This window comes from Danio aesculapii, chromosome 6 (genome assembly GCF_903798145.1).
Source record: "Danio aesculapii chromosome 6, fDanAes4.1, whole genome shotgun sequence".
Lineage (NCBI taxonomy): Eukaryota > Metazoa > Chordata > Actinopteri > Cypriniformes > Danionidae > Danio > Danio aesculapii.
In genome coordinates this window covers 13,996,800-14,018,155 of record NC_079440.1, presented here as the reverse complement: position 1 = coordinate 14,018,155, position 21,356 = coordinate 13,996,800, and the positions used below count along the sequence as shown (strand labels likewise).

The window sequence follows — 21,356 nt, the reverse complement described above, 5'->3', positions numbered from 1 at the left end:
CAGTGATGAACTAGAGATGAGATCCTAAACTCGTTGCAGTCACACACAATGTTTGTTCATTTCCCTTTTACTGTAGATGGAGGGTGGAGCATTACTCTGCAATCATCCAGTAAGTGCCAGGCACATCCTAGACAACTTCAGTGTGAAAACAAGCCTGAGATATCTGGAATATATATATATATATATATATATATATATATATATATATATATATATATATATATATATATATATATATATATATATATATATATATATATATATATATATAAAATGCTTTACACCAGTGTTTCTCAACCACATTCCTGGAGGACCACCAGCTTTGCACATTTTCCCAGTCTCCTTAACCAAACACACCTGATTCAGATGATCAGCTCATTAGCAGAGACTGAACGACCTGTGATGGGTGTGACAGACAAAGGAGACATCCAAAACATGCATTGTTGGTGGTCCTCCAGGAACGTGGTTGAGAAACACTGCTTTACACAACCCTGTCGTTCTTGCTAATCATGTTTTATCCGTCTGAGCTACAGAACCCCAACCCCGGGACAGAAATATACACCTATTAAAACTGGATGTTTATAAAAGCTCATTTGATTATCCTTTGGATCTGAGAACAAAATAATAAAGTGCATTCTCATTTGATATTGTGCAAAATAATAAGAAACAGCATGCATCAGTTTTGGAGTGCCGTGCTTGACTGATCTTCAGTGGTTTTTCCCCCTCTCACGGAACTCTCACACAATAAATTTTTTTTTTAACTAACTTTGCAAAGCAAGAACGTTCAGAATGGCACATCGCATATTACAAATATTTCTTTATCCTATCAAATGATGTAAAGCGGCTCAAAAGCACAAACATCAGCACCGACCTTAACTTTTTTTTTTTTTGACGAACGGAAATGTTAAGGTTAATGCAACCCTACTAAACGGTTTACTGAAGGAACGCTGTTTATTCCGGTAATTCAAATAGACTTTCCTATTCAAAATAAAATATATTACACAACCAGTTTGTAGCTTTCATCAATAAATGAGATCTATGAGTACATTTTGGGATGTTCTTCAAAGTTTCAGTTCGCAAGAAGCTCTGAAAATTCGATCCAGTGCCACACCGTGACATCCAATAGTTAAACTTAAGTTCTGTCAAAGAGTAAATAAATATGACCTTTGTGATCAGTGTCCAAAAGTAAACGGATGGTGTGAGTCTCTCTCATCTACTTCATTGATGATATTAAGTCACCTGAAATAAATACGAGAACATGATATTAAATGTAATGCAGCACAGAGCAGTGTACACTACCTTACAAAAGTCTTGTCATCGATCCCAGGTAGGCCTGGGCGGTAATACGGTAATATGGTATACCGCGGGATCTAAAAATACCAACGGTGTCATTTTCAATACCGTTATACCAGGATAAAAAAAACAATGCACTAAAATAGGAGACAAGTATTAAATATTATTTCAAGAGTTCCCACTTAGATATGCTTGGCGTTTAAAGCAGGTTTGGCATGCTGTCCCGGGAGAGAACCCTGAGCTCGGAGATATTTGAGCCCAGGGCTCCCGCCTGGTCAATAAGCATATCAGGAGATCCGAGATCAGGTAGGTCTCAAGAGCTCCCCCTTTAGAAAAGGGGGGAAAAGGAGGAGATTGGGTGGAAGGGGGGATTCTTCCAAACAAAGATAGAGCAGTAGGGAGAAAATGATCCATTTATAGTAAACCAGGATCACTCTGATTGGATTATTACTGATTACAGATGAGCGGCCAGCTGTGCTCAATCATATCACGTGCTCCTCTCAAAATTAGTTTATGAAACTTCACTTATTTAATGCCTAAAAATGCATATGCGTGATTGTCATCACGGGACAGTGTGGAGGAGCGAGAGAGAGGAGAGATAAGATGGCGAGTCACGCAGCAAGTGACCTGGTCTCAAAAAAGAACACAACCTCTGCAGTTTGGCAGTATTTCGGGTTTCGACCGAACGAGAAGGGAGACGTGGTAAATACGAACTAGAGGTCTGCATTTCCACTTCTGTACCGCGGGAGCCATGTGACCCGACCAGATTTCTTGCGGTGCGGTAATAAATTTCCAAATAAAGCATGGGAATGGTCTGTAACTCTTGTGTAATTTGAACGGGAGCAGGCGGTCTAACAGTATCGCTCCCGAGCGAGTGAGCACGCACGCATCTGCGTGAATGCTGTTTGTGTGTGTGTGTGTGTTTGTGAGAGAGTATGAGTATGTTTGTGAATGAGAGAGAATGTGATGCTGTGTGTCGCTTGTTTGGTGCTGTGAATGCACCAAACAAGCGTCACGCAGCATCTCGCTCTCTCTCATTCATACACATATATATATATATATATATATATATATATATATATATATATATATATATACACACACACACACATACAAAGACAGCACTGCTGTTTGTTTGTGTGTGTATGAATGAGAGAGAGAGAGCGTGATGCTGTGCATCGCTGGCTTGGTGCTGTCTATGTGTGTGTGGATGAGAGAAAGCATCCCGTGCAGATCTCTAATACGAGCAAGATGTTCCACGAACCGCGAACCTAAGGTCGCATATACGGTATTCAGTATCTGAATGGTTTAGGCACAAGCCAACAGTTTGGTGACGCTGTCTGAGCCTTACATCATCATTTTTTATTATGCATTGTAATACCGTATACCGAGGTAAAATAGGGAGGAGGTTTGACAGTATCAAAATTTGGATATTGCCCAAGCCTAATCCCAGGACAACAAATAATAACTTGACTTCTAGTTGATCATTTGGAAAAGTGGCAGAAGGTAGATTTTTCCTAATTAATCATCTGTTGAACTGCATCCCAATCATCACAAATACTGCAGAAGACCTATTTTAACCCTCATGGACCCAAGATTCTCACTGAAATCAGTCAAGTTTGGTGAAGGAAAAATCATGGTTTGGGGTTACATTCAGTATGGGGGCATGTGAGAGATCTGCAGAGTGGATGGCAACATCAACAGCTTGAGGTATCAAGACATTTGTGCTGCCCATTACATTACAAACCACAGGAGAGGGCAAATTCTTCAGCAGGATAGAACTCTTCATACTTTCATAAAATTTCCTAAAAGAAAACAAGGTCAAGGTGCTCCAGAATTGGCCAGCCCAGTCACCAGATATTATGATTATCGAGCATGTCTGAATTTAGATGGAGGCATTGAAGATGAATCCAAAGACTCTTGATAAACTCTGGGAGTCCTGCAAGAACGCTTTCTTTGCCATTCCAGATGACTTTATTAAGTTATTTGAGTCAGAGATGTATGGATGCAGTCCTCCAAGCTCATGGGAGTCATACACAATATTGATTCTTTTCCCACTGCACCATGACTTTATATTCTATACTGTACATTATTTCTGTTAAATGACAAGATTTTTGTCAAAGTCAGACCTTACTGTCCTAATAAAATCATTAAACATTAGTAATCTAGAGGCCTTTGCCTTTCATATAAGCCACTTCTGATACAAAATGATCAACTAGAGGTCAAGTTATTATTGTTGTTCCTAAAACTTGGCTAGGTGACAAGACTTCTGTTAGGTAGTGTAGCTTCATATTTACAGTCAGTATGTTGTACGGTACCTTATGTATGTGTGGTGGCAGCTCATCCTCAGAGCCCTCCTCAGGCACTGGATCGTGATGTCGGCTCGTCTGGTTTTCCTCAGACCAACCCCCCATGGCCATACGAGGGGTCCTCTGAACACGGAAGCTTCCAGAAGCAGGATCTGTAGGAGACACAGATTGTTGTTTAAAGGAATATTCCACTTTTTTTTGGAAAATATGCTAATTGTACAACTCCCCTAGAGTAAACATGTCAGTTTTACCATATTTAATCTATTCAGCTGATCTCTGGGTCTGGCGGGAGCAGTTTTAGCTTAGCTTTTAGATCACTGAATCGATTAGACCATTAGCATCTCTCTTAAAAATGACTAAAGACTTTAGATAATTTTCCTGTTTAAAGCTTGACTCTTCTGTCGTTGCATTGTGTGACTGATGGAAAATGCTATGCTATGGCTAGGAAATATACTCTAATTTAGTCATTGTTATGCAGCGCCTTAAAATAGTTCTGAATCCAGTGTTTCCATGGTTGCAAGGTTTTCAGGCGCCATGTAATATCTTAGCCAGTATGTCGGATCGACCTAGTGGTTGACATAGGTATTGCAGTACAAATAAAATATTAAAAAATTAAAAATATTAAAAATATTATAATTTTTTTGTTATTCACAGACCCCTCCTTCTGCTCTGTTGACACAGGTTGCCAGATTGATGACATCAACAGAAATGAACATTCCTGACGCCCTGGCTAACGATGATTAAGTATTTGCGCAAGTTTACGGGATCAAAAAAATGTATCATGGTCTCGGTTCAAAAAATTATTTAGCTTTTGCGCACTATAATTTTACACGCAATGTCAATTTTTGATTTACGCTTATTATTTTCCGATCCGCGATACATCTGGCTGGATTTTGATTACGTACAAGTAAATTACATCCAAAGTTCATGCAAATGCACAAAGAGAGGAAAAATATTGCCGCACGCCACCAATAATACGAATTGTGTCATTTGTCATGGAATTCGTCTTAATCACATCTACCACTCAAGTTCAAATAATTAAACTCAATCGAAATATTCGCGAGGTGAAAAACGTCCTGCAGATAAGCTAAAGTGATGCAGTTCTCCTCGATTGATGTGAACCAAGATTGTAATATTGTTTGCTAATTAAAAACCACCTCATGTCGATTTTTAGAACTCTCAATCTGCATCTCATTTTCAGCCGCACTCACAAACCGAGGAAGTCTTCATGACTGAAATGAAATACGCTATGTTTTTTACGCCAAGGCAACACAGGATGCCGAAATATAATTGGGTAAACTGGCAGTGGGCAGGTTATAGAGACCAAAACAGAAACAAGCATTGCGATATGGATCGCACATTTTCTAAGCAGAATAACGGAGTTCAGCATTGTTTTTCAGAAAAACATGTTCACTTAGCATGTTTCTTAAATATCTGCAAACATATTGTGGTATTTCAATGCTTTAGAAGAGTCAAAAACTTACATACAGCACCTTAAATCACTGTTGATTGCTTATACTCTTGAACCGTTTAGACCACAAGTATTTAAGTGGTCTTCTGTAGTATTAATACCCTTCACGTGACTGTCATGAGATAGTAAATTGTTTATCGGATACTGTATGTACTTCAGAATCTCACTGGAAGTGGTAAGTCGACTACCTACTCTTATGATTATGGTGAATTTCGATGTACGACTTTTGACACATAGATCTTTTCATACAGTTGGATGAAAGAACTCAATTTCAGACTCAATTTCAAATGAAAAAACGCTAAACAAATGAGCAGTGATTTCTAGTACCCGAGGTTCCGCCGTGTCGCCGCTGACTGCTGCTCTGTTGTGCTGCTGCCCCCTCCTGGTGTGATGTGGTTGTGCAAGGAAAAGTGCTGGATCGGGGGAAGTTGCGGGCAGCTTCAACGTCTTCATTGACGCTCTCACTGCTCTCGTCACTCTCCTGCCTGTGCCAGGTATGTCGAGACAGCTCACCTCGCGACTGCTGCTTATGCATCTGCATGTACAGTGGACATAGTTAGTAATCTTCAATTGCAGACTACAAATTAACCTTTCAACACAACCAGATGGATCATCACATATTTGGTTCATTTGTCGATTTGGAAAGAGAAAGTAAAGGAAAATCGATCCCACTTTATATTAGGTGGCCTTACCTAATATGTACTTACACTGAAATTAATCATTTGTCACAATGTACCTATTGTGTAAATACATGATTTTACATTGTACATATGATTGATTAAATACCTGCATGTTATTACATCTGTAATTACACTGTTGATCATCCCTTACACCTTATTCCACCCTTAAACCACCAAACCTGTCCCTAACCCTACCTGTATCCCACCTCAAGAGCACAAACTGTGTTAAGCAATACATCATAAACACAGTAAGTACACTGCATTTATTTTTTGATGCAAGTACATATTACTTAAGGCCATCTAATATACTCAGGGACCGGAAAATCAGCTAGCACTGGGAAGTCTCTCAGAATCTTGGATAAAAGCAACCGCTAAATCCCAAACATGTATTTAATAATCTGTTTTAGTTGTTTGAGCTGCTCGTGTGCTGCTTTACCTCGTGCATGTAGAGAGCATGAATGCTCATCTCTGTGGAGGCGTATTCTGATAGGATCATGCTGGTGAGCTGGCCTTCCCAGGCACTGCTGCCAGAGCTGATGGTGCGGGCGTCAGTGCTGGATGAGGGGAAAAAACAAATGGATGATAATTGTCAAATAATCTGAATAGAGGAAGGAACAATTTAAGGTCACATACACTTCCTAAGTTTGGGGTTGGTAGTTGTATTTATGTCATGGAAAAGCTGGATTTTCAGCATCATTACTCCAGTCTTCAGTATCACGAATATGATTCTAATATGCTTAAGCTAAACATTGAACGTGTGCTGCTAAATATTTTTTTCCCCAAGGAATCTTTAATCCATACATGTGCAATTACGAAATATTACATTTCATAATTTTATTACTATCTTCTGGGACCAAACTTTTGAACAGTAGTTAGTACACATGGGTATGACTACTTTTTTTAAAATCAGTTTATAACGTGAATTGTCATTTGTATATAAAACTCTTGTGAAGATTTTAATTAATTTGACTATTTAAGTAAGAATTTTTTAAGATATGGTAAGTTAACAGCCTACTAGTTATATGCAATAATGGGAATAACGGATATTATAAGAAGTTATCATCATCCTTATCTGATGTTAGCAAATCTTATTGCATTAATCTTATTCTAAAAGTGTTAACAAACAATCGTCATTCATTCATTTTCTTTTCGGCTTAGTCCCTTTATTAATCCGGGGTTGCCACAGCGGAATGAACCGCCAACTTATCCAGCACATGTTTTACGCAGCGGATGCCCTTCTAGCAGCAACCCATCTCTGGGAAACATCCATACACACACATACACCAATTTAGCCTAGCCAATTCACCTGTCCCGCATGTCTTTGGACTTGTGGGGGAAACCGGAGCACCTAGAAGAAACCCACACGAACGCAGGGAGAACATGCAAACTCTACACAGAAACACCAACTGACCCAGCCGAGGCTCGAACCGACGACCTTCTTGCTGTGAGGCGACAGCACTACCTACTGCGTAACGTAATTTTAATGTTAACGAAAGTTTCTTTTTTTTTTCAGTAACGAGTAATCAAACAAATGACCTCGAACAACACTGTTACTGGCAATAAAACGTGGCATTATAGAATTCATCTTTTCAATTCATCTTTACTTCTATAGCGTTTTACAATGTAGATTGTGTCAAAGCAGCTTAACATAGACGTTCTAGTAAATTAAAACTGTGTCAGTCCAGTTTTCAGAGTTGAAGTTCAGTTTAGTTCAGTTTAAATTTCACTGCGGAAAGTCCAAACACTGAAGAGCAAATCCATCGATGCACAGCTCCACAAGTCCCAAACCAAGCATATTATTGGCGACAGCGGCGAGAAACAAAATTCACCAAGAATTAATACAGAACTTGTTGTAATTGAGGTTTCCATCAGAGTAGGCTCAGAAGCATCACTTACTTTTAGACTTACTTGGCAATTTGCGGTTTGTGCTGTACATTTTAAAAGTTCTGAACCATCTTTTTATTGTTCCACTATAGTAATTATAATATTTACAATTATAGATTACATTTGATGGGTGTCTTTTGTAAGTAACTTTATTATGTTATAGAATAGTGTACATTGTTTTATATTCATAATTTTTTGTATTTAGTGTCCATTTCATTTAACATATTAAAAAATACTTGGCCGGAATCCAAGTTTATTGTTTGTTTGTTTTAGTTGCATATTAAGTAAAACAGTAGTTACTTTTCATGGTAAACGGTTACTTTTATGATGATGTGGTTGTTACTCTTTGTAAGAAGTAACTAGGGTGGCATGGTGGCTCAGCGGTTAGCACTGTCGCAAGAAGGTTGCTGTTTCGAGTCTCAGGTGGGCCAGTTGGCATTTCTGTGTGGAGTTTGCATATTCTCCTCATGTTGGCGTGGGTTTCCTCCGGGTGCTCCAGTTTCTCCACACAATCCAAAGACATGTGCTATAGGTTAATAGGAGGAAATAAATTGGCCACAGTGTATGAGTGTGTGTAAATGTGAGAAGGCATGGGTGTTTCCCAGTACTGGGTTAAGGCTGGAAGGGCATCCGCTGCGTAAAACATATGCTGGAATAGTTGGTGGTTCATTCCACTGTGGCGACCCCTGATAAATAAGGGACTAATCCGAAGGAAAATGAATAAATAAATAAATTAGTAGCTACATTTATAACTAAACACATTTTCGAAGTGACATGTTAAAACTGGTTGTCATTCGAAATGTTCTCAACAGTTGTTAAGCTTCTTAAATTCATTTGAATTCTTTTAATTTTCAAGTGTCAAGTTAGCAGTTTGACTATAATGTCTAAAGCTGCAATCTCACGGCACTTTTTGCCAATCATTGACTTCCATTCTTACACTTACATATGGCCTGAACAGAAACGCAAGCTCATGTGACAAACTTTGTTCCATCACTCAAGCTTGGTTAACTCGGACCTGCAAATTTGCATCACATGATTGCGTGAGACCAATAGAAAATCAAAATATGACCTCTCCATACAGAAACCTAAAATATGGAGCAATCACTCGTTTTATTAGTGTTACATCATCATGTTTTATCCCACCACTTTTTGCTTTTCGCACTACTGTTGCACGCGCAAACTACCTTGGATTAATTCATCTCAAGATAAGGGTTTCAATCAATGGAGTAATTCATAAAGCTCAAATATTTCATCAATACACTCATAACATAGTAAATTAGACAAATTAATATACAGTTTAAATCAGAATTATTAGCCCTCCTGAATTATTAGCTTTCCTGTTTTTTTTCCCCCAATTTCTGTTTAATAGAATTTTTTTTCAACACATTTCTAACCAAAATAGTTTTAATAACTCATTTCTAATAACTGTTTTCTTTTATCTTTTTCATGATGACAGTAAATAATATTTTACTAGATATTTTTAAGATACTAGTATTCAGCTTAAAGTGACATTTAAAGGCTTAACTAGGTTAAATAGGTTAAGTTGGGGTAATTAGGCAAGTTATTGTATAATGATGGTTTGTTCTGTAGACAATCAAATTAAAATATTGCTTAACAAGGTTAATAATATTGACCTTAAATTGGTTTTTAAAAAAGAAAACTGCGTTTATTCTAGCCGGAATAAAAAAAAGACTTTCTCCAGAAGAAAAAGATATGATAGGAAATACTCTGAAAAATTCCTTGGAGGGCTAATTATTTTGACTTCAACTGCATGTTAAATGTTATGCAGTCATTACCTAGAGCCTGCCATTCCTCGTCCAGCCACCACAGCTGGATGGTCAGGTCGTGGCAGTCTGGCAGAGGGGTAGCTACCCCGCAGGTGGAGACTAGTGCTGACAGGAGAGAGGGATCGCAGTGCAGATGCCCCCTCACTCACACCAATGGACACATGATTGATGGAGCCCTCTCGACCCAGGTGCAGAGAAGCCAGGGAAGGGGGACCCATCAGGAGATTAGCAATAAGACTACGTGGCTGAATGGGAAAAAGAATCATTAGTTAATAATATAAACTTTACAGATATTTTCTGAATATTAACATAATTTTTTTTTAAATAACATTAATAATAATAATTAAAAGCAATCTCCTAAAAATGCTCAATTTCTCTATATTTGTTAGGTGTGGATTTGAGTAAAATGTTAAATTCTATTTAATTTAATAAGCATCTAATAACAATAGTTCAGAGTTAAAAAATAAAATAGTCCAACAAGTTAAACCATAGGTATTATTTTGTTTAAAAATTAATAAAGATAGCATCTGAAAGCACCCATGTAGATATCTGATTGGCAATATTCAAATGATATACGAGTTTATATTTGAGTATAAAATGTCATATATGCAACATATATATTTTGAAATATTAATTAAAAAAATTTCAACCATTGGAACTACATATATCTACATACGTCCAAATAATGTTTATATAATGTATATACAGTTCTGTCTTATTCTCGATCTGATTGGCTGATGCGATATTCTGCAATATCAGAACTCGTACAGCCTCATCACTCTTGTGTATTACATCACCCACATGGAGTGAGAGCAGATCAATAAACTCACTACAGTTTGACAAATATTGCTGCTGTTGGACAACATAATGTACTTTTGAGGCTTTTTTAGGCGAGAATGTAGTTTAGATTGGAACTATGCAGTTTAGGACAGTGCCTATTTTAAATATTTATAATTTCAGATTCGGTTCGTTGGTGGCCAGCCTGTTATACTGAGCAGAGCAAAGACGGTTGACGTTCCACCACAAGATGGCGACAGAGACAGCATATTATGTTCTTAGGGGGGAAAAACAGCATTTTCTCAGTGTAAGTTTGAACCACAGCTGAACAAATCATTACAGAACAAGTGAAATTCTATGTTGTATGTTCTAAGTCTAAGTTTTGTATGTTGTAGTGCTATATTTATACTACAGTATTCTGGTAGTCTTTGCTTTGCTTTGGCTTTTTCAGGGTTAATAATTGTGATCTCCTGATTGCAACAGAGAAATATTGGGAAATCTCTGTAGACTGATGGCATTTCATGGCGTTCAGCCTTATAATCTTAAAATGTGAGCAAATCACCAGTTTTGTCATGATTTTAGACATTACGCTAGAGAATCATTCAAATACAATCTCTAAAGTGATGTTGGTGGAGTAGCAACAGTTTCTGCTGTTCTGACCATCAGCTGCAGATGTGAAGGAATGATGGAAGAAAGTAGTTCCTCTAACAAAAGGATATTAAGACTCTTAAGAGATATTAAGAAGAAGTGTTTGAATTTCTTTTTTTATACACATGATTATGCCGTCGAACTGTTGTATAAAGCAATATCACACTTGTAACAATCATCACTGGTGGGGGCACTAAGCCTATGGCCTCGAGTCAACGCACGCCTCCCACAGTGCCGATATACAGCCATATCACGCTGCTACTCATGTGATATTGCTTATATACAGTATATAATTATGTTATATGTACATATTTGAAATTCCAATAGTTGAAAATAAAACGAAAATGTACATTTTTGCAATATTTCGAAATATATGATGTATATGACATTTAACATAAGTAAAAAATCCAAATATGAATGTGTATAACATATGTAATTTTCACATTTCAATGTATCAGATCTTTAAATGGGCATGTTATATGGGCTTTTTTTGTTCTTTTATCCAAAGAAAATGCTGTAACTGACAAATTTTATTTTAAATTTAAAAGAAATATTGTCAATAATTAACAAAATAAAACAATAAATCCTGAGAAACTGAACATTTCAAGTGGTCTCTTAATTTTATTTATCCTAGCTGTACACATGAATCTGATAGAGATGGTGTCAGCAGTGTCATTTGTATACCTCTGAATCATTGTATAGTGAATGTGTTGAGGTAAAGCCTGCATTCTCTGCTATGATTCCCTGCTGTCCAACAGCTGCATCACGATGCACCTTCTCTTTCAGAAGGCTGATGAAATGTGTGCTCTCCCGAGGGGGCTGCCAGTGTGGATTTGTGATGGCAAAGTGCATGAGTGACAGTTCTGTCTTCCCATCTTCTGCCTGCTGATAGATGGAGGCCTCGGTTTTCCCAGCAGACATCCACTAAATTGACCAAAACGTATCAAAGTCAGCAATTAAAAGAAAGTTAAGTAGATCCATCTACAGCACACAAAAAACACAATAACAAAAAAAATTTACCGCAGGATGACCGTGTTGGCGGACATCCATCTGTGCAAAAGAGCAAGTATCACCCACACCGACCACATCGACAGTAAAGTTTCGGAAAAAATCAATGATCTCCAAGGATTTGCGTCGTAAGCAAAAAATAAGGATGAAAGGAGTGATGACAGGACTCAAAAGCTCCTCGAGTATGAACACCTACAAAAAAAAAAGATGACAAATCAACAGCTGGCATGAAATGAAAATTCTCTTTCGATTGAAAATCATCTTATGAGTGGACCGTCAATTCAAGTTTCATTTAGGACATAATTTCACACATTTTATAAATCAGAATATCATGATTAAATAACAGCAACTTCTTTCTGGTGACGTATGCCACACTTAAACCTGTCTTTTTCTCACATAAGACTGCAAGTATGTATGCATGGACACATCCAATAGAGCAGTCATTCCCAACCCTGTTCCTGAAGGCACACCAACAGTCCACATTTTCAATCTCTCCCTAATCAAACACACCTGAATCATCTTATTATAACATCAGAAGAGACTCCAAAACCTGAAGTTAATGGGTCAGATAACGGAGACATCCAAAGAATGTACTGTTGGTGTGCCTCCAGGAACAGGGTTGGGAAACACTGCAATAGACAATGAGAATCTATGTCATGGAAAGTTGCATTCTGCCATGTTTTTGACACGCTCAGGAGCGCACAATGCAAATCGCCACAGAAAAAGCTGACCGTTTTATAGTAATATCTTATGAAAAACATCTTACAATGACTCAGAATAAAATGGATTAACGTGTAGATACTTTTATCAACACTCTTTGTGTGTTTAAGAAACTGAAAATATGCATTCCATAATACTCTGTGTTAGATTTAGCTGTATTTGACTCAACCGTGGCTTGCCAATGTATTACGTAACTCTAATACATAAAGTAAGCTGACCAAAGTTCTTACGGGGAGAAGACTTTTATTGAAGACAATGAATAGTACAGTTCCTCAGCATCGATGTTAACTCGTCTGTCTTCAAGTAACTTAACACAAAGTATTGTATGTGAGACACTACTTTATAAAAAAGGATATGAGCCCCGTAGATTACCCAACTGTTTTGGTTGGGTCACAACTCTTGAGTTCTTGTAGGCCATTTGGTTCGCACTTTTTTAGATGCAGATACTTGTTTGAATATGAAACAAGCCATACAATCTATCATCTGTCTCCAATGCTAAAATGACAGGGTATCAAAAGCTGCCACGAGAAAACATTTCCATATATGATTTATTTCTTTATTTGTATTGTGAGCTCTTAGTTTGTTGCAAATGAGTGTACATATGATATAGTAAACCTATATAGATCAGTGTTTCTTAACCACGTTCCTGGTGCACTACCAGCTCTTCACATTTTCCATGTCTCCCTAACCAAACACACCTGATTCAGATCATCAACTGAGACACTGCAAGACCTGTGATGGGTTTGACTGACAAAGGAGACATCCAAAACATTTTGGTGGTCCTCCAGGAACGTGGTTGAGAAACACTGATATAGATGAATGGGATCCAGGTTTCCTTGTCCTTAATTCCCAGAATGCATTGTGCTGTAACATCACATTCGCATTCTCTATTACAACTGAGTACCCACCCGAAATGTTATATTTTACTTTCAGTTCTACTGATGTATAGTGCAGAACAAGACTTGTTGCTATGTAGTTAATCATGAATTTAGCCAGGACAAAAGGGCTAATGTTTGTTTTAGGCAGGGTTTTTTTTATTGCAGTATAAATACTTTCACTTTCTAATTGAATATGATGATTTTTTTCACTACTCATCTGTTGAATTTAGTTTCACTTTTTGTTTATCACTTTATTAATACTTTTATGATATTAATATCATTATCGTTTTAACTGTTAATTTGTGCTATTGTTTTTTCCTGTTCTTAATTTTTGTTTTATTATTAAATAACAATTTTATTTTTAAAACTTATTTAACAAGAAGTATGCAAATGCAGTATTTCTTAGACTGCTCCTTGACTTACAGCCTTGTACTGAAAAAGCTGAGCGAATTCGTCTCTGGTCTCGTATCTGTGGGCATTACCCTGCCAATGATCAGGCATGTAGTGGATGTGTGCCAAGATCACTTTAAGCAGCTGCTCTGGACAGAACACCATATGTTTGTCTGGGATAAACGACCTAGGTCAGAGCAAGGATGAAAGAAAGAGCACAAAACAGGTCAAAGTCAAACCTTATCACTTTTAAAAACAAACCAAATGTCAAAAAGAAATCTGTTAATCTTGGGTGCCGTTTACACTGGTGTGATTTCATTTTAAAACAGTTTTTTTATATTACAAACACTCCTCATCCAGATTGGCATTTTTATAGTGTTAAATATATATATATATATATATATATATATATATATATATATATATATATATATATATACACCCTACACTACTTAACTAAAGTCTTGTCAAATAAATTATTAATAAAGTAATCTGGAATGGCAAAGAAAGTGTTCTTGCAGGACTCCCAGAGTTCATCAAGACTCTTTGGATTCATCTACATTGCCTCCTCCTTCATCTTACCCCAGACATGCTCAATAATGTCCATATTTGTTGACTGGGCTGGCCAATCTTGGAGCACCTTGACCTTCTTTGCTTTTAGGAACGTTGATGTAGAGGCTCAAGTATGAGAAGGACCGCTGTCCTGCTGAAGAATTTGCTCTCTCCTGTGATTATGTAATGGGCAGCACAAATGTTGTGATACCTCAGATTGTTAATGTTGCCATCCACTCTGCAGATCTCTCGCGTACCCCTATACTGAATGTAACCCCAAACCATAATTTTTCCTTCACCAAACTTGACTGATTTCTGTGAGAATCTTGGATCCATGCAGGTTCCAGTAGGTCTTCTGCAGTATTTGTGATGATTGGGATGCAGTTTAACAGATGATTAATCGGAAAAATCTGCCTTGTGCCACTTTTCCAAATGATCAACAAGAAGTCAAGTTATTATTTGTTGCACTTACGACAGGACGATCGACGACAGGACTTTTGTCAGGTAGTGTTTACATCCAAAATTATACCTGACAATTCACACTAACTGGGCATGAGCATATTTTGCCAGCATCCACACTTAATAGTTCACTGGTGGTGTAATGGTCAAATGAAAAGTGTTTGAATTAGGGAATAATATGCAATACAAACCAAGTGTTTTCCGTTTTCAAAAGTTTGCATTTAAGTTTATCCACACAAAAATGGAAAACTAGAATTTCCAATCTAAAAAAGGGTCTTTATGACTTTTAAAATGCTCGAATTGTGTGGGTTGAAGACACAGGCAATAAAAATTCAGCATTTTAAAATGAAAACGCAGTAGTGTAAACGGCACCTTGGTCATTGTTATCTTTTAAAAACTTCCTTTGCTCACCTGCAGACTGTGATGCAAACTCCGAGTAAAGTGATACTGGTGAGCACATGTTCCACAGCCAACACATCTTCATCATAAATAGTCAAAGCAATCAAAACGGCAAGAATGGAGCCGGCAAAGAACGCCACATTCTTGGCCACGACTGTCAGCAATGGTGACATAAAGCAGTTCATGTACTTTGAGGAGGCTTTGTAGCCCTTGCTTAGTCTTGACATCAGCTCGTGATCTAGTTCATTGAAGTGACGGAGGTAAAAACGGCCATACAACGACCAACATCGAGCACCAAGGCTTCCCGGCTCTCGCTTGATCACCTCAGTGTAGCTAAAAAATGCGTACAGAATCTGCCAAATCAGAATAACCGGACATAAGAGAAGATTGGCTATTCCAATCCACAAGATCCTCGAGCTCAGGCGGTCGGCCAACTCCAAACGATTCCCTCCACGTTTGTACTCACTCTTCAAACTCCACTCATTTTCAAAGAGAGATCCAGGGCCCCAGAAGAAAATCAACTCAAAGTTATACTTGAGGCCACGGGTATAAAAAACAGTATCGCCCAGCAAAGGCAACCGAAAACGCACTGGTAGAAGAGACTTGTTGACCATCGCCACCATGTAGTTTTTAAAACGCAGTATGCGGTGGTAGATGTCAAGCTCTGACAGCTCTTTTTTGTGGATGCAAATCTGATGCTCCTTCTGTATCTCAACAATCCTTGCCTGCACCTCCTGCCAGGTGAAATAAGGAAGGTCCGCCTGAGAATGGAGATCATTTAAAATTAGCATCAAGGCTCACTGGCACCAATAAAACATTAAAAAACAAGAAAAGCAAAATAGAAAAGAACCAAAATGTCTTAGCAAATGCATTACAGTGATTTAGCAGAAAAGCTTACCATTGATATTTTCAGCGCATTGATGTAAAAAGATCTGATCTCCCAGTAGCAACAGATGTTATAGATAAACTTGACAAGACGATGGAGCCAAAAGACTCCTGATATGACGAGGATGAAGATGACCGGAACACTGTCACGGATCCTGAAATATACATTAACGAAAAGATTTTGTTTATGGTGGATTGTACTGTTACTATGAAGCTATATGCACATGTAATATGACATTTAATGGATGAAATATACCTAGCACTGCACACGTCCACTGGGAGAAATGCATCGGGGAGAGTAACCTTCAAGGAATCTGTGTGATTAACAAACTTGTTGGCGAAGAGGATGTCATAGTCCACACAGTTAGCCAGGAACACTGTGAATGCCACCACAAACACCAGTTGCCTGGAATGACAATCAGTAAAATTACAAGCAATCGGTAAGACAAAGCAATATGATCACAGAATCATTGTTAAAAGCATAGTCCACCCAATAAAATCTGTCATCATTTACTCTTGACTTCCAATGCAGTTTGAGCTTTTTTTTTGTTCTGTTGAACACAAAAGAAGATGTTTTAAAGAATATTGGAAACCTTTAACCATTGACTTTCATTGTATTTGTTTTTCCTACTATAGACTTTCATCATTCTTCAATATATCATATTTTACGTTCAACAGGAAAAAACTAAACTCATACTGTTTTGGAACAAGTTAAGGGTGAGTAAACGATTACAGAATTTTCATTTTTGAGTGAACTATCCCTTTAACAAACACTGCATAAATACCACAACTGTACACAAAATGCAATGTTTAATAATTGAACTAATACTTACACAAGCTCAAATATTTCTCCCAGCAGCATACAGGTAAATCCATTCTTTTGGTGCAGATTATAGACTTATTAAACGTTAAGGAAAATAAGACTATGTTTATATCAATATACCTAATCCAATATTTACAGAACAAAAGCTATTCATTTCAGTGCACAAAGGATATTCTCTGGAAGAAGAGGTCTAGATTTTCAATGTGGTGCCATGGAGCTGAAACAAATGAATTGCAACATTTTATTTAATTAAAGATATTGACATTAGTAAAAAAAATAAATAAATAAAAATTTGTTGAGTTATGAATAAAGATGGCTTGAATCCACAGGTCAAAACACATGAGATTTGTGGATACACTGCAGAAGTTAACCATTATAGAGTGAAAGTTTTAATGTGTTTAGGGCCTATGTGAACAATTTAAGAGTTTAAAGCATTTTAAGAGAACATAAAGAGCATAAAAAAGTTATTATTTATATGATGAAGACTATGCAATGTTCTTTTACATTTGATTATTAAATTTCTGTACCCGAATACTGTTAGACTCAGAAAACTATAATGCACTGTTTATTTCACTAAAACATTTGCTCCATTTTGTTTATTTTTGACTGTAGTTTGTTTATTATATGTTATATTATATTAATAATTCACTCCCATACAAAATCATCCCAACCAATTTAAAGTAATGACTTTCCAAATAGAGAGCTATTTAAGTAATTTAGTGAAATTGTATTTATATCGCAATATTAATAATCGCAGTGGATAAAATGTCAAAATTTTCCAATATACACATACATAGCAACGTGCAAATGAGTCAAAAATTAGACAGCCTCATCACAATGTTTGTGAACGTAAAAATTAAACAACATTCTTAATCTGACTTGTACTTACTGAAATTTGTAAAATATTGTTTGGTTACATTTTAAATGTTTAAAAATGATCAAGTCAATCAGGTGAACAGGTTAAAATGTAGTGACTAATAACAAATATTTAAATTAAACATTATTTTTGGGCTGCCCTTTGATTCTTAAAGAAAGTCTTTCAATGTCATCAAATGATTCTTGTTCTAAATATGCCTGACTATCTTTTTGACTCCTATTTGTTTCAAAACAAATAAAACCACATGACCCTGACATTCAACAAACACAAACTATTATTGCTTTATTTAGAATGGCAGAGTCTGTAGATCTTACATTTGGATCCCTCTGGAACATGGACCAGCAGATTCTCTTCTCCAGGAGGGGAGTCGCTGTAAGACGCCTCCAGGCGCTGGTACTCCGTATCAAAGTGGGCCATCCTGCTGTGAGACCCTGAATCTCCCGTCACACACTATCCCTTCTGCTGCTGCCTATAGATTAAATGACTTATTTAATTACGTGCAATCCACTGGGATATGACACAAAACGAGATAAATAGATGTGGTCTAATTTAGATTACAGTATGTGAGACTGTAGTTCAAAACACAGTTCACAAAAACATGTCAGGACCACTGATCTCTCTATATAATGATGTTTATAATGTTCAGTAGTCAGGACACTTAAACATTGACCTCATTGCGCAACAACATCGAGCTCTGTCATAAGAAACGTGCATCTGACTCACATAAAAAAACGACATGTCAAAGCACTGGGATTTTTGACATTACGTGAACAGATTTAATAAAAGTGCTTGACCAGTTTGGCTAGGCATGTCAAGTACCTTAAAAACAAACAATGCAAGCGATGTCATACGAAGTGATGTCTCGGCATTTATAACACTGTTTATTATAAGAGAATATCTTACCTTGTACCTCCCGCCATTTCATATATGAAAGCAAAGGGAGTTACGTTATGGGACCAATTCTGTTCTTCCTATAGATGAAACAGCAAAACATCGACTTTCAGTCCTTTTAACGTTAGCCTACAGACGCAATATTTCATTTAGACGTCTTCTTACTTATCCTTTCATTACATTTAACACAGCTTAAAATAACTAATGTTCGTTGTTATCGCTGACAGGAGGCGTCCTGCTATTTATGTAAACAGAAGCTTGAGGAAAATATGATATGCGCGTCACATTGGGAAACACCAACATATACAGCAACAACCAGGCTATTCGCTATTAAGAAAGATGATTTGGATGAAACCTTACCTCATTCGAATGTGATGAGAAGTGATTTATGAATCGCCTTCTTTTATAAATGCCCAGCTCTCTTTTGTTTTCCCATTTGAAGCATTTTTGGTTTCGATTCTTGACGCACAGTGGAGAGGCCGCGTCCACATAGTGACACGTTTGCTGTCCAATCAGAAGCAGGATTTGTGTGTAAACGAGCCAATGGGATCGGGAGGCGGGTCTTCTTTAGGTCAATACTTCACATTGCGTCCATTCCAAAACATGTAAATTCCATAGAATAAATGGATAAATTGTTGCTTACCTGAGTATTTAATTGCACTTAAGTTTAAACATTCAACAATTACATTTAATACATAACAGAACAACCGGTTAAAGCATTTTGCTGAATGTTCTGAGGGGGTTTCAACAACCGAGGTGACAAGGTTCAAAATATCAGAACATCTGATTTAAAGTGAGTGCATTACACAAACTTTTTTATTGACAGCGAATACAGTACATTTCTACCCTCCTCTAACCTACTAGAAACGACTAGATATATTATTTATATTCACGTGTTATCCAAATACCAATTTGAGATTAAACATTTTATGAGTCTCAGTTAAATTCTATTGCTGTTATTAAAATAAATATAATTTAATATACATTTGAGACGTTTTGAAACAACATACATGTTAATATCTCAATGTAAAATTGTCTAAGAGGGCCACGTGTAGTGTTAAAAGAAAAATGGCAGGAACACTGAACTGATCAATAGCAGATCCAAGACCAAGCTATACAATGGCTCCCTCTTGTGACTACATGTTGTATCAACAGTTAATTGACAAAAAACTCTCAATACAAATCATAAACAAAACATTACCTACCTAACTAGCATCATCAAACAACCATCTTTTGATTGATTTTGGTAATTTATTCCACATAATAGCATATAACATAACGTATAAAAACATATTTGCCCCACCAAACTTCTAAACTTATAAGGACATAAAAACAACCCCCATAGTGCCATATGTATATTGTTGTCTCACCATTTTAAAGTAATTCATTATAACCATAACATGGAACCACATTAAAAATTTGTTCTGTTCTGTTCTGATTCGTTTAATTCAGTCTTGGATATAATGAAGCATTTGTCCTGCAGGAAGGCCAGAGAGCCGTCCGACACTGTAGGTGGCATTGATGAGCATCAGTTCAGCTCCTGTCTGCCCCAGTGTCTTGCAGCTGGTGGAGTGGTTTTGACTGTTAAGGATGCTACATCATAATCCTGGAGTGCAGGTCTGTGCCAAGATCTCCAGAGTTTCTGTGTGGAGAACAGGCTGTCTGAATGAATGTCTGGCCAAGAAAGTGCTGCTGCAGCTGAACATGTTGGTGAGTACTGCACAGCTAAACAAGACCAGCTACTGTCTGGTTAGTCACTTGTGTGCTTGTTCCCCCACTTAGATCCACACAAGAGTGTCACGTTTAACTACAGACTGCACTTAGAGAGCTGTTAACAGGCAATGCTTTCAAACATTCAAAGATCAAAATAGTTTGTTGTTTTGTTCTTTTGAAGGTGTGTAACAGAATGTTGTTAATGGAGTATATGCACACAGACTTTTAATTACAGCCAGCCAGCCTCGGTGCTTCCAGTGAACTGTCTTTCCATTATAACTTGCCATGTTTAAGGCCTGATTTCTTTAAAAATCAGTGATCTTCACTGCCTGATCAATATACGATATAAAATGGGTCTCAGACCAGATGAGACCGGATCTTTAAAATATGACAGTTTATTTGACCCCAGTTTTTTCAATGGAGTTTCGGCACTCACTTGTTAATTCTGACGGTGCTAGCGGTTACACGGCCTTTCATCTCATTTTACGCTTGAACAAGTGCTTAAGTCTATTTAACTGAATGTATTGTAATTAATCACATTAAGTTTTCACCAGAAGTTTATCATTGGCTGAAAAACACTAGCTGTGCATATACCCCATTGATTTATTGGTGTCTCAGTGCATCCATGGCAGATTAACCCAGTTGAGATGACTGTCATGTTCGGGAGTAACTAAGTACACTGTTTTTATTTTTATTTTCCCCATTAATTTATGCTTTTCAATTCCATTATGGGACATTGATCTATCTTCCAACAACCTTTAACCTTGAAAAAAGTTACTCCGGGTCCAATAATGCTATTCACAACCATAAATAAACTGAAAACTCAAAAATATGGAAACTGTTAATTAACACATAAATAGATATTAGCTGCTGGAAAAGCAACATTGTGTCATATAAGTAGCTATAGCTACT

At 37.1% G+C, this 21,356-nt stretch overlaps 1 protein-coding gene across 2 annotated transcripts; it reads right to left on the bottom strand.

Moving 5' to 3' along the window:
• Positions 1–279: 279 nt before the first annotated feature.
• Positions 280–19,230, bottom strand: atg9a (ATG9 autophagy related 9 homolog A (S. cerevisiae)). 2 transcript variants are annotated; one of them, XM_056459600.1, is made up of 16 exons: positions 19,092–19,230; positions 18,744–18,846; positions 18,155–18,309; positions 17,138–17,180; positions 16,974–17,039; positions 16,397–16,546; positions 16,154–16,295; positions 15,268–16,016; positions 13,879–14,032; positions 11,870–12,049; positions 11,534–11,773; positions 9,434–9,669; positions 6,190–6,307; positions 5,401–5,608; positions 3,612–3,754; positions 280–1,239 (listed from the first exon to the last, which is right to left on the bottom strand). In XM_056459600.1, exons 3-16 carry the CDS (start codon positions 18,255–18,257, stop codon positions 1,231–1,233), a joined length of 2,541 nt encoding a protein of 846 aa, XP_056315575.1. In that variant the 5' UTR covers positions 18,258–18,309; positions 18,744–18,846; positions 19,092–19,230; the 3' UTR covers positions 280–1,230. The 2 variants fall into 2 exon arrangements, with proteins under 2 accessions (XP_056315575.1, XP_056315573.1); XM_056459598.1 differs by having other exon boundaries at positions 18,744–18,811.
• Between the last annotated feature and the right edge of the window lie 2,126 nt (positions 19,231–21,356).

Excerpts from the sequence above, each read along its gene's own strand:
- atg9a (XM_056459600.1), bottom strand. The coding sequence starts at position 18,257 with ATGGCCCACTTTGATACGGAGTACCAGCGCCTGGAGGCGTCTTACAGC. Across the intron at positions 16,017-16,153 it reads ATGCGCTGAAAATATCAATG|GCGGACCTTCCTTATTTCAC; the intron begins GTAAGCTTTTCT and ends CTCCATTCTCAG. Across the intron at positions 11,774-11,869 it reads GCCAACACGGTCATCCTGCG|TGGATGTCTGCTGGGAAAAC; the intron begins GTAAATTTTTTT and ends TGGTCAATTTAG.